Source organism: Sminthopsis crassicaudata, chromosome 2 (assembly GCF_048593235.1).
Source record: "Sminthopsis crassicaudata isolate SCR6 chromosome 2, ASM4859323v1, whole genome shotgun sequence".
Lineage (NCBI taxonomy): Eukaryota > Metazoa > Chordata > Mammalia > Dasyuromorphia > Dasyuridae > Sminthopsis > Sminthopsis crassicaudata.
Window position 1 is genome coordinate 593,354,721 of NC_133618.1, and position 14,079 is coordinate 593,368,799.

The following is a 14,079-nucleotide window of genomic DNA, read 5'->3' on the forward strand; positions in this document are numbered from 1 at the left end:
TTTTTTACACAGATATATATATATTTCCCCAAACCTCCATCAGAGCTACTCACATTAAACATGAAAACAAGCCTGCAGTTTTTCGTTATATAAAGAGGAAAAAAACAGCATAAGGGAGCAAACAAGGTTAGGGCTTATTATGGATTTAATAGCAGCCAGCCTCAGCTTTTACTGCTTGAGACTCCTTCCCCTCTTGGGAAAGCAAGAACATAGAGGAGACATTCAGTTTATGGGAGTTATTGTCTTCCCCAACTTGGAGAGAAGGAAATTGTCTTTGAGATGTGCGACGCCTCATCTTACCAACCATCATCCTCTCTAGCACAGTAATGCCTTTGTCTCAGTCTTGTCTCAGTAGGGGAGGAGCTGGGGAGATCACAAAACCAGGGCTTCACCTCAGAATGTCCACATGACTCTAAAATGAAGGATGAATTCCATCTCTTAACTCCTCTCTTTCCAATGTATTCCTCTTAGAAATCTTCTCAAAATGCTTCTAGAAATCCTAGTTCTAAAATGTCATTCACTGGTGGATACTTAGGATGTATCTGTTGAATCTTTTCCTCTTTATGTCTATATAGGTTACAAATGAAACATCATCATCACCTTTAAATAAAATACTTAGTCTAATTATTTCAGTGAAATTCTAAATTTAAATTCCAGATAAAGAATTATGAAAAAGGATAATATTATAATATTTAACTAATTGAAAAATATTACATGTAAATTTCATGGTTTACTATGTTGTTGAGAAAATAGTAGAGTGCTAGTTTTCAAGGCAGAGAGACTTTATTTTCATGAAATCATTATGTCACTCATTATTTGTGATAATGGACAAGGTAACACTCCACTACTAAAAGTTGAAGAAAGTGAACTGCATTGGTGGGAGGAACTTCCAAACTTGGAACTTCTTATATTAGTAAAAGTATAGTTCTATACCTGCTCAAATATATGTTACTAATATTTTAAAACATTTTTGTCTCTATATTAATGTTTTCCTCTAAAATTATTGTATATTCAATGCTATTCATTTGAGAAGCAGTCTAGTATATAGGAAGATATTTGACTAAAAATCAACTGAATTCTATTCTGAGCTCTACTAAACTTTCTTTGAGCCTCAGTTTCTCTATCTGAAAAAGTAGAGTATCAGGTCAGATTAGATGATCTCTAAATTTTCATCTAAGATACAATGAAACATAATAAAATTGGTCTCATTCTTAACAGTTCTATCTTTCTGCTACTTTTAAGTTCTGGTTTTAAAAAAATTACCCGCTAAAATTTCTCATTCATTCTTATGTTTCAGGGAAAAAACTCAGAAAAAAAAAAAAAACCAAATCTACTACTTTATAAAAATTTGATATTTTTTGCAATGTGCTTGAAGAATGATAAAGCGTTTCTGATGTTTATAATTTTTATGTGCTTTTTGCCCAATCCTATAACACAAGAATAGCATGTGTCTGAAATTTCTTATGGTCGAATGCTTCAAGAAAAAATCCCAAATGTATTAATTTGACTCGCATTATTTAATAATTCAGTTTTTATTTGCTGGATTAATTTTTAAAAAACCAGTTTTGCTTCTTGAGTTTCATATTATGAGAAAAAGAAACCTCATTACTAAAACCATGAAGAAGCAAATGAAGCCTTCTTTCACATAAATCATACAGGAAATATGTCCACTAGAGCTGAACAAATGCTTCATATTAACAGTGTATTGCCTTAGGCCATCTTTCTAGTGGTTTTGAGAAAATATTTGCAATTTAATTTTATGTTAAGTTTTATAAGCAGAAAATATCAATCTCTTGAGTGATCTGTGTGATGCAAAATGAGTTTCTGTAATGACAATCTGCTCATTGATTGTTTTAGACTTTTTTTATGGCAGTGCCCACTAGCATCATTACAGTCAGTATTGTAAGGATTTCCATTATGAACCCCAGTTTCAGAGGTTTATAACTCAGCCATAAAAATATGCTCTAGGCGAAAATTAAGCATACATAGTCTGTTAGGGAACACTTGTTTTCTAACAAATGGCAGCAGAGGAAATTTGGATGGAAAGAGTCATTGGTCCATGTACCCTACTCCATTCACTGCATTTTGGAAACTACAAATGGAATGCTCTGATACTTATCTATTCCCACTTTATATTCTGCTAAATGTATAACTTTACTTAGTTCCCTTGTCAGTTTCACAAAAGATATCCCAAGTGTGAACAGCCAAGTTACTGAGTATAAAGCTTTAGGGAAAAGGACCATCAATCTTATAGCTAGTGCGGTAACTACAGGCTGATGCTGCCAAACTAGCATATGTGACAGTATTTAATAAACTGAAATCACAAAGGCCCACATTTAGCTTAAACATTTAATTTAATTTAAATATTTTAGAAAAAATTTCTTCTTATGGTGGGTTGAAATATCTTAAATGTGTTATATAAGCATCTTATTGTTTTCTTAATTGTTTAAGTCTTGGTAGCGAGGATCTTTAAAATGAATTATAATGCATTATTTTTATTACTACTAATATTATTCTTATTAAATCTTGGTCAAAAGCATTTGCGACATTTTTTCTTCTTTTAGGTTCATTATCTTTGTGTAATAATCAGAGCACACTGATTTATATTTTTTTTTGTCTCTATTACTGAAACTCTCATAATTAGTAGCTTTTCCTTGGTTTTCATCACTATTAAGGTTAGTTATTGAAACTTATCTTTATGCCATCTGTGAATTTACAAAGCCAGTAACGTACACTGGATTATCTTGTGGAGAGAGAATTGGCCATGGAGTCAGGTAGACCTGACTTCAATTCAGACCTCATTGTCTGTGGGGTCCTGGGCAAATCAATGCCCCCTAGGCAAATCTCCAAGCCTTTAGTTTCAGTTTCTAGGACACAATTGGACCAAGGACTTCCTGATGAAATCCACAGGTCTGGGGAAAAGAGGGCTTGGTGGTATCTCTTTGAAGGTTTTCTTTCTTCTGTATTTAGAAATCTTAATATAGTATTTTGAAATTTTTGTTTCTAAAAGATTTAGGTACAGTAGCATAGCAACCATTAATTTCAACACTAGAGTAACAGTTTATGCTCAGTTGGGTCAATACATTCCAAATTCTAAAAGATCAATTCTCCCCCACCTTGTTATATATAGAGGATGTTGTGGTTCAGTTGTTTTCAGTTGTGTCCATCTTTTTGTGACCCCATATAGGGTTTTCTTGACAGAGAATCTGGAATGGTTTGCCATTTTTTTTCTTCAGCTCATTTTACAGATAAAGAAACTGAGGCAGTCAGAATTAAGTGACTTGCCCAGGGTCACATAGCTAGTGTATAAGACTCAGAAAGATGAGTCTTCAGGTCTGGCTATATATCCACTAAGCCAAGCAGTAGCCCCCAGATAGAGTAGCAGTAGTAGGACTTACAAAATGTTCCCTAATCTAATACCCCATGGATAAATGAATGTCTATATTTCCCCCAAGAACTTTGGATCAAATTTCTATTACTTGAGACTGAGCTAGGTTTGAGCCATTCTTTTTTATGCGAACTGAGTGTCTGCTTTTTTACTAGCAAAGACTACAGAACAGTGAAAACAAACTCATTGAGGAGTCAACATTTTATAGATCTTAAATCTCTATGAACAAATGAGATGCTATTTTTATTCTCTCCTCCCCTTTTTCATTTCTCCATTTTTTCATCTTGCTTATGTGAATTTCATGGGTTTTTTTCAAATAAAGCATGAAAGTAAATGATATGCCTAGTTGAGTTTTTATGAAAAATAGAATTTCTTTTAAAAAATCTTAACTCCTTGAAAAATCACATTCTATTTATCTTTTTCTGTGGTAGTCCTTTTATTCTAAATGTCCTGAGTTATAATCTTTTAGGGGAAAAACATTTATTTGTGGCAAAAAATAAATCAATGAACACTCAATATAGGAGAAAACTATTTCCATTCTTTTCCCACTTCTTGATAGAATAGTTTTCAATTTCTGAATATAATCCTGATGCATTTTTCTCTAATATAAGAGGAAGTGATAGAAGGTATCAGATTTGAAAATGTTTAACAACAATTCAGTAAAAAACCTGAGATGGATAGTGAAGATAGAAACCAAGAAAGAAAACAACACAATCCCTGCCTTTTAGTAGTGTTCAATAATAATAATCCACATATGTTCATTTAAAGTTTAGAGACTATTTTTTCTTATGACAAATCTGTGAAGTAGATAATATAAATAATATCACCATTACATAGCTGAGAAAACTGAAATTTAGAGGGGCAAAGAAATTTATTTGCCTATGGTTATGGAACCAGTAAGTGTTAGAGTGAAGTCATTTTTGAACCTAAATTAAATGTTATTATTGTTATTGTTGTTGTTGTTGTTTCTAATTTAATGAGATAAGAATTGGGGAGACTAAAATATGTGAGAGAGAAAAATAGGAAGAAAGGATAGGAGGAAAGAGAAAAAGAGAGGGATGGGAATAGGTGAAGAGGAAAAAGAAAGAGGAGAGAAAAAGAAGAAAGGGAAGAAAGAAAAAAGAGGGGAGAGAGGGATAGAGAAGAAACCTATGGGAGAGAGAACAGAGGGACAGGGAGAGAGATGGAGGAAATGAGAAGAGAGGAGAGAAAGAAAAAAGAGAAAGATATAGGGAGAGACAGAGAAACAAAGAGAGAGAAAGAAAGAGACAGAGAGAGAGAGAAAGAGAGAGAGAGACAGAGAGAGACAGAGAGAGAGAAAGAGAGAAAGAGAGAGACAGAGAGAGAGAAAGAGAGAGAGAGACAGAGAGAGAGAGACAGAGAGAGACAGAGAGAGAGAGAGACAGAGAGAGAGAGAGAGAGAGACAGAGAGAGAGAGACAGAGAGAGAGAGAGGGAGAGAGAGAGAGAGAACAAGGTTGACTAATAAGGACAGAGAAAAAATCTAGACAAAATTCTATAAGAGATTAAAAGGAAGGAGAGATCATTTTGTTTCTTGCACTTGAAAACAATGGGTTTTAATTAGTATCATATATACAATGAGCAAGCAAGGTATGAAATTTATTGGACAACTTTCCACTCGGATAAAGATAAAAACAGGACCTATAATTTCACATGATCTATAACTTCAAGATGAGGAGACTTTTTTCAATGTAGGTTGACACTTTCTCTACAGTGTATTTATACAAGATGGTAAATTATTGCTTTCATATTTCTTGTTGCAAAATATATCTAAAATAGCAATACATGTAACATTGACAATCATTAGATTTCTAATATATATGATAATGATAATATGATATATGACAATATTATATGATACCAAAATACTTTCAAACTGTCCTGGACATCTTTAAATGTTTTTTATGTGTAGATATATAGTTATTTTTCAGATGTTTATTTTAACATGGATCTTTCTCATTATCCAAAAAGAAAGGATTTTTAAAACAAATTGCTTTTAAGAAATTCTGTCTATATTTTGCATCTTGACATTAGAGGAAATGCAATCAAAGGTAAATCTCTCTAACAAGAAAGTATTTCAGATTTCTACAAAATTTTTAACAAAATTTTTGATTATATGACTTTATACAAATGAGATAGTCCTATTTTGAAATATGTTTAAGACATAAAGTTCTTCTGTAACTCTAGGTCCAATCTTTGCTGCAGAATTTCGTTGAATATTTCTGTTGACTCTGCATCCCTTCTGGTAAAAGTTCATCATTTATTCACTAACAGAGGCGTCTTTACAGCATTGATTGTGTAGCCTCTAAGCTAACAGACATCCCTTGTTTTGTGACTGTAATATTCTTGGCACATACTGTAATTACTGAGCTTCTAAATAAGTACAAAGGAAAATTTAATAGTAGAATCAATTGATTAGTACAAAAGTTATGCTTTTAATGAATGTTAGTGATTTTGCAGTCTTACCTCCAAACTGAAATAATATTGCCCCACTTTTAGAAAACTATGAAAACTGCATTTGATATTTCAAAGAATATTCTAAAATGTTTGTGTACTTTGGATAAGATAAAACTTTTAATGTTCAACTTTATTTCAGGACTAGGAATCTTTTCAATGAAGGTTTCCTATGATATGGAAAAGTTATTGATACTATTCTGAATGATAATTAGGGGGAAAATCTCAATTCCAAACTATGGAATTAATTATTAAATTAATTTAAAACATTGGCCATGTATAATAGGACACTGACTATTGACTGATGATTCAAAAGGTTAAACCAGACTTTCTCTCTATTAGTTTGTAAACTTTCTATATAAATTGTAGGTTGTTCTTTATTTTTATTTTAAGTCTTCAGATTTAGTGTTCACCATGGTGCCTTACACACAGTAGGTAACTGCATTTAGTCATTGTGAAAGAGAGGAGGAGGTGACTATTGCAGGCAATCAGTCCACGCAATGAAGCATGAGCTTTGCTTGCCATTATACTGCTTTCTCTCACTGCAAATGTTATTAATATTCATAACATTATCATTGCTTCCTCTTTTAAATCTAACAACAGACCTTTCAATGTAAGAATGAATCTTATAGTTTGATTGTATGCTGTATAAAAAATATTTCTTTTAATTTGCTTTAAATATCCTCCTCCTTAATTTTGGTGCCCTCTTGTTCTGTTATTATTAACCAACTTTAAAAAAGGAGTTGGGGGGAAGACTTGATCAGCATTGTTGTTAGGAGGAAAAGAAAGAACTCACAGGAAAATGTATTTGTAGTTAATGGCATAATAGGAGAGGGATTGGTTCCATTTTATTTAAAAATAAATAAAAATGAAGTAAAATGAAAGTATCTAATCAGGCAGTATGAAATTGAAGTGTGCTTTATACAACCTAAATTAACTCTCCCCATGGGTTCTTTTTAAAGTTTCTTTTTTTAATCCCACAAAATTTTAATAAATAAATAATTAGATCTAATTTGGGATAACTTTCCTATTAAATGTTACATATACATGTAGAAAAATGTAATATGTATATATATGTATATATATATAATATAATGTTATAATTTACATCTTGACAAAATTATAAAAAATGCATTTATTTTGTGTTCCCTTCTGAATCTGCCAATAGACTTGTAAAGCTTAGTTACCTTTGATTTTGTTTTCCCATTTATTCATTAAAATATATGTCCCACAGTCCTGATTGCAGCTTTCTGCTATGCAAAATTAATAACTTCTTATATCTTTTTCTTATGAGCTGTATTTCAGAATTTCTATTTATTTTTCAAGAGTTTTTCAGGTTCAGAACACAATACATTTAAGATATGTGAGGGTAATTTTCTCCCTTCCCTGTTGTAAATTTGATGTTTCTTGTTGCTTTTTTTCAGGGTTAAAATTACATACAACACATATTTTTTAATGGAGAAAATAAGGAAATAATACTAAAATCAGAGAGGAAAGGGCTTAATCAGGGCAGAGAGACATGATTATGATTAAGATTAATTGATCTCATTGAAATTAAACCATCATTATTTGTTAAGTATATCTCCAGATGTGCAGTAGTATCTTCAGAAATTGTAAATTGAGTTATAGAAGTTGAAAACTGATAGGGACCTTTTTCTTAATTTTTTTTTTTTAAATGACAGAGGAGAGGTTGTCTTATATATACTTACTCAAGAAGACCCCAAGGCCAAAAGAGATTAAACGACTTCTAATGTCATACAAATGTCAGTTTGCATTGCCATTGTGTCAGTAACATAGTTAATTCCATCTCTCTTAGTCTCAGGATACTAATCCTTAAAATGGGGATATTTGAACCTTCACAGGGTTATTCTGAGGGAAGGGGTTTATGAATCATTTGTAATAATAGATTCCAGGTCTCTTAGCTCTGTTCAGTACTGAGTTTCAGTACTCTGAACTACGCTTGCTTCCTTTATGGTTCAAGGATTATTAAACATCTATTATTTATTCACTTCTTTGTTTTCTTAAGAGAAAGAGTTTATTGAAGTATCAAATATTTCTTCCAGAGCTTTGAACACTTAATATTCATTCCAAATCATCCAGTCTTGACTTCACAATTCTGATTATAGGAACTACAAGTCTATCTATCTCAATTTAGGAAACAGTTATATAAAACAGAGTATAGTGTAACATACTGATATGTTTGTGTGTGTGTGTGTTTTTTTTAATATAACAGACTTAAAAAAGAATTAGAACTTTATAAGGAAGAAGACATGGAAAGTGTTTATGAAGCTCTCCGATCAGAAATAGAGTTTTTGGAATTGGTAAAACATTTTACTAATTACTTAATTTGTGTTTAATATTATTTGACCTAATTATATGACTACATATATACACACATGCACATATATATGTATGCACATCACTTTTATTTCAAGCTAAAATAATTTTAGGGTAATCTGATTTATCATAAGAAAAGAAATCATAGACAGAAGGAGAAAATTATTTGAGTGTTTGTGAAAATAACTAGACAGAGGATTTGGAGCAAAGACTTTAATTTAAGGAGCATTTAAAAATATATATGTATGTTAATCTAATTTTTTCTTATGAGCTCTGCACATTATATTGTATATGCTACTTTCCATATGCTACTGTGATATTTTAAAATATGGTATTCTTGAGAACTTCTTATTTTTAATCTTTGGGCAATCTGAAACATGAATCCTGAAAGCCACTGATCATGTGCCCTTATATTATCCATAATTACTTAATCATCGTTTGCTTCATATGTAATAGGGAGAAGGAAAAATATCAGAGTATAAAAACATGATTCCTGCCCTCAAAGAACTTAACATTCTAATTAGGTAGAAAAGACTATAAGTAACACAAATTCCCAGAAAGTTAAAATGCCAGCACAAGAGTTAAACAAAAATAATACTATAGTTGTGATTAACAGTAGTGTAAAATTAGGGGGCAGACTAGATGATTTCTAAAGTCTTTTTTAGTTCAAACTCCTATGATATTAAGTGTTACACTTGAAAGGAGATCTTATTTTGGACTAGAATAGTTTCTTTCAATTCACTTAAATTTAATAGACTTTCATTACATATTTAATATGTATCTCTCCAGATTCAGATACAAAAATAAAAGTAAAACAAGCCTAAATGTCAAGGAATTTGCATTCCTTGGGGTGGGGCCTAGGTAAATGTAATATAAGATAACAGAGAAGGTACAAAGACTAGCTGCAGGCAGAAGAAGGGAAGGTTTTGTGATGCAGAAATTAAACTGAGCCTTGAATAAGGGTAAAAATTCTGAAAGGTAGAAATAAGAAAAATGTGGATTGTAGGCCCGAGGATGGCTCGTGAGATTGCATGGAGACAGAAGAAATGTTAAATTTGAGGAACAGCTTGTAAATAATCCAGAAGACAAGGGAAATCTTCTTGGGAGACATGGGAAACAAGCACATTAGGGCGAGAGCTATAAGGCAATCAGGGGTGAAGTGATTTGCCCAGGGTCACACAGTCAGCAAATGTCAAATGTCTGAGGCTAGATTTGAATTCAGTTTCCCCTGAGTGCTCTATCCACTGTGCCACAATTTAAAATAGTTTTATAACTGGGAAGAACTTTAGATATTGGTTTCAAAAGGCCCAAATTCGAATCCTGACTTTAACTGTTAGTAGATTTGCTACTCTGAACAAAGTTTTTGAGCATCAGGATCCTTTTTTCAAAAATGAAAAGCAGTGTTTTCCATCTTTACTTCAGCAATAGCACCTACCTAGTACATGGTACGTGATTTAAAAATGTTTGGTGATTCACTAAGTCTTAGAGTTGCTATGATGGAAGTATTTCATTAATTTTTGCAAAAATGTGCTAGTTTGATAATAATAATTATTATAATAATAAATATTATATTATATATTATAATTATAATGATTATTATTATTATAATCATTACAATTGAGTCCATGCTCTGGGATTTCCTTGTAATGAGTCCTTTCTACGTTTAAGTTAATACATTTTTAAGGTATTAAAAATGGTTCTGTCTTCATATAACTTTCCCTTTTATATTATTTATTTAATAGCAATGTTCTGGAGATTTATAGTATAGTTGAAAGATTATAAAACTTGGAGCTAGGAGAGATTTGGAATTGAATGGTATTTCTGAAGATTTATGAGTTGTATTTGTTAACTTCTGTCTGACTCAATTTCCTCATCTCTAAAATGGGGATGACACTGGGAGGGTCAAGTGAGTTGATAATTATATAGTATTTAACACTATATATTTATATAGTAAGCACTACATAAATGATAGTATTATTATTTTATTTTATTTTTTAAAAATTAATTATAGCTTTTTATTTACAAGTTATATGCATGGGTAGTTTTACAGCATTGACAATTGCCAAACCTTTTGTTCTAATTTTTCCCCTCTTTTCCCCCCCTAGATAGCAGGTTGACCAATACTTGTTAAATATGTTAAAGTATAAGTTAAATACAATATATGTATATATGTCCAAAGAGTTGTTTTGCTGTACAAAAAGAATCGGACTTTGAAATAATGTACAATTAGCTTGTGAAGGGAATCCAAAATGCAGGCGGACAGAAATAGAGGGATTGGGAATTCTATGTAGTGGTTCATAGTCATCTCCCAGAGTTCTTTTGCTGGGTGTAGCTGGTTCAGTTCATTACTGCTCTGTTGGAACTGATTTGGTTCATCTCATTGTTGGAGAGGGCCTCATCCATCAGAATTGATCATCATATAGTATTGTAGTTAAAGTATACAACGATCTCCTGGTCCTGCTCATTTCCCTCAGTATCAGTTCATGTAAGTCTCTCCAGGCCTTTCTGAAATCATCCTGTTGGTCATCTATTACAGAACAATAATATTCCATAATATTCATATAACACAATTTATTCAACCATTCTCCAATTGATGGGCATCCACGTAGTTTCTAGTTTCTGGCCACTACAAAGGGTCCCTTTCCCTTCTTTAAAATCTCTTCAGGACATAAGCCCAGTAGTAACACTGCTGGGTCAAAGGGTATGCACAGTTTGATAACTTTTTGAGCATAGTTCCAAATCATTCTCCAGAATGGCTGGATGTATTCACAATTCCACCAACAATGTACCAATGTCCCAGTTTTCCCACAGCCCCTCCAACATTCCACATTATCTTTCTCTGTCATTCTAGCCAATCTGACAGGTGTGTAGAGGTATCTCAGAGTTGTCTTAATTTGCATTTCTCTGATTTATTATTATTGTTTTAACGAAAAACAATGATACTTTTAATCCCTGCCTCATAAGACTGTTACAGGGGTCAAATAAGATAATGCTCATTACGGAGTTTATTGGCACAATGGATAGAGCACTGCACCTGAAATTAAGGTGACCTAAGTTCAAATGTGACCTCAGACACTTAATAGCTGTGTAACCTTAGGCAAGTCACTTAACTCATTTTGCCTCAGTTTCCTCATCTGTAAAATGGGTTGGAGAAGGAAATGGAAAGCCATTCCAATATCTCTGTCAAGAAAACTCCAAATGGCATCATGAAGAGTCAAATATGATTAAAACTACTTGAAAATCTCTCTAAATGCCATCTATGATTTTTGGTATGACATTTTCCAGTGGTTACCATTTAGTTTTAAGATATACTCTCTTTTAAGCTAAGCCAGATTATTTAGATTTCCTTTATAATATACATGAAATATATTCAAGATCAAAAAGAAAAGAAAAGATTAACTTTTTTTTCTGTGAAATTCCAAATATTCAAGGAAATGTAGTATACAATATAAAAAGTACATTGGGAAGGAAAATATTCTCTACTGGTTATAGAAAGTAAGAGAGGATTTAATTCTCAACACCATCTTCTCCATTATAAAGTCTCAGAGGCTTTTCCTTTGATTAACTAATGATGTTTTTCAGAAGGTAAGAGCAATTTGAGAGGTCAGTGATCTACTTAATGCAGTCTACTATAGTTAGAATATTTCTCCTCAAATGTATTTACATAAGAGATGAAAATAAATTTTTTGTCCTATAAATAGACAAATAAATTAGGATCTCGATATGTTAGACTTTTTTTACCTCACCAAAAGAAACTGAATTATTTCAGAAACAAATTTAACTGAAACATCTGGATCTGCTTCTACCAGAAAAAAATAATATGGGCAGAATAAATCCATGATATGTTTTGAGATCTCTGGAATTTAGATACTATGTAAATCAAGGTACCATTATAAGAGAAGAGAACATACTTTTAAAACTTTTTTTTTCAAATTTCACCTTACAACAGCTCTTTTTGACTAAAGATCTGTTATTAGGATTAATGTGAAGAAACCATTTAACTATCATAATGCTTAAAAGCTTTTTGTTTTTGATAGGCATAAATTATACTTTTATGATATCCGAACTTAAAACTTAGTGCAAAATTTCTTTTTATTATAACAGAAAGTTGTAGATTCTATTTTTGAAAACTCTTTATCTTTGGATTGTGTGGGAACATATTTAGATTGCTTTTAACCTCTGACTCTTGTCACATGTGAAATGAGTGAAGTTTAATTTTTTTGCCATCCTTGAATTTAGCTTTGATTCATTGTAACAAGTTCAATTTGACTCATTATATTTCCTCTGTAAATGTATTTTCTGTAATTTTTTTCTTGAAAAACTTTCAATATCCATAGAAGACATGGTTTCTGTTTGTATACAAAAATCTACAAACGTAAAATTCAGAAGTAGTAAGCTAATGTCTAGTCAATTTTTAAATTTTCTATATTTCTAATTACTCTTATTCTTATGTTTCAGACATTGTCACAGAAAAGTCTTCAAGCAAAACAATAAGTTTATGGAAAATTGATCCACTAACACTAAATTAAATATTTTTAATGCTGATATGGATTATACCCATCACAGCAGATTCTTATTGAAAAACATTGATACCAAGAATTGTTTTCTTGACAATTTAAAACAATAAGCATTTATTTATAGTTGTGGAATTATCAATGATATACATTAGGGATTTGGGGTTGTCCTCAAGCCCTTGCTTTCTAGCTGTTGATCTGTCACTTCTATGCTTTCTATAGTATCTATAAATCTATACTTTCTATTCTTTGCCACAATTGATCTTGGAATTCATCAGAAATATGCATTGTAAAAAATGCCTTGGTTATTGACCCCATTTTACCATTACCATTTTCCTACAAGATGGCTATTTTCATTTTAATCTTCTTCTAATAAAGATGTCTAGTAAGAGAGTACCTCTGAGACTGCTGAACTTTAAAAGCCAATTCCCCCCACCTCCTTCCTATAATAATGAAGTGAGGGCCTCATACTTGTAGCAACATTTCATCCAACATTTTTTGACTGGCCTATTTTTAAAAATTTCTAATCCTAATTAGTGTAGGAAGTTCCTAGTGTCAAAACTCCATCAAAGCAGATATGGACCATATCTGTAATTTTGCATCATAGTTGTATAGAGCACTAATAGGTGAAGTTTCTTACTCATGATCATATAATTAGTATGTGTCAGAAGCAGTATTTAAGCCAGATGTTCCTAATTGCAAGACTGGTCCTCCTTCTAATATGACACACAATATACTGTGCATCTCATCCATATTATTAATCATGTTTAATTCTCTTGTCCATATACCAGCTATTTGAATATACGTAAATCCTGTTTCACCTAGTAGTATATATTTTTATAGTTCTATGTCTAAAATATTTATAAATGGATATAAATCACCATAACAACAATAACAAATTTATAACATTTCTATAATTCCTTGTTCGCAAAGCACTTTAGAAATATCCCATTTCATTCTTATAACAACACCTTTGGGTAATTGCTATCATTAGCTCCATTTTACAGATGAAGAAACTGAGGCAGAGAGAAGAGCAATAATTTAGCAGATAGTTTTGTGAATTTTTCTGCACCTCTCCCCTAACTCTAAATCATTCTTTTATGACCAATGCTCTGGTGATGAATTTTTCTGAACTCAGTCGGGCTGACCTTTGGATGACAGACTTAAATTCTTTCCTAGTGCTTGAGGTCTTTCTAGGATGTTTCAAATTGCTGTTACTTGCCCAAGATTATACACCTAGGAAGGACCCAAAAAGAAGTCTTCAAGTCTAAAATCCTAACCACTACACTGCCTTGTGACCACACAAATAAAACATTCTAATATAAGTGCTTTTTAATTAAGCATTACATGTCCTCTCTTATATCTA

At 31.8% G+C, this 14,079-nt stretch overlaps 1 protein-coding gene across 1 annotated transcript in view; it reads left to right on the forward strand.

The window, feature by feature from the left end:
- CCDC172 (coiled-coil domain containing 172) overlaps positions 1-13,055 on the forward strand; it is a 54,911-nt gene extending 41,856 nt beyond the window's left edge. Inside the window, exons 7-8 of the mRNA XM_074285235.1 lie at positions 8,096-8,183; positions 12,658-13,055. Coding sequence (XP_074141336.1) covers positions 8,096-8,183; positions 12,658-12,693 — 124 coding nt within the window. The 3' untranslated portion in view covers positions 12,694-13,055. The remainder of the gene's footprint in view (positions 1-8,095; positions 8,184-12,657) is intronic.
- The last annotated feature ends 1,024 nt before the right edge of the window (positions 13,056-14,079 follow it).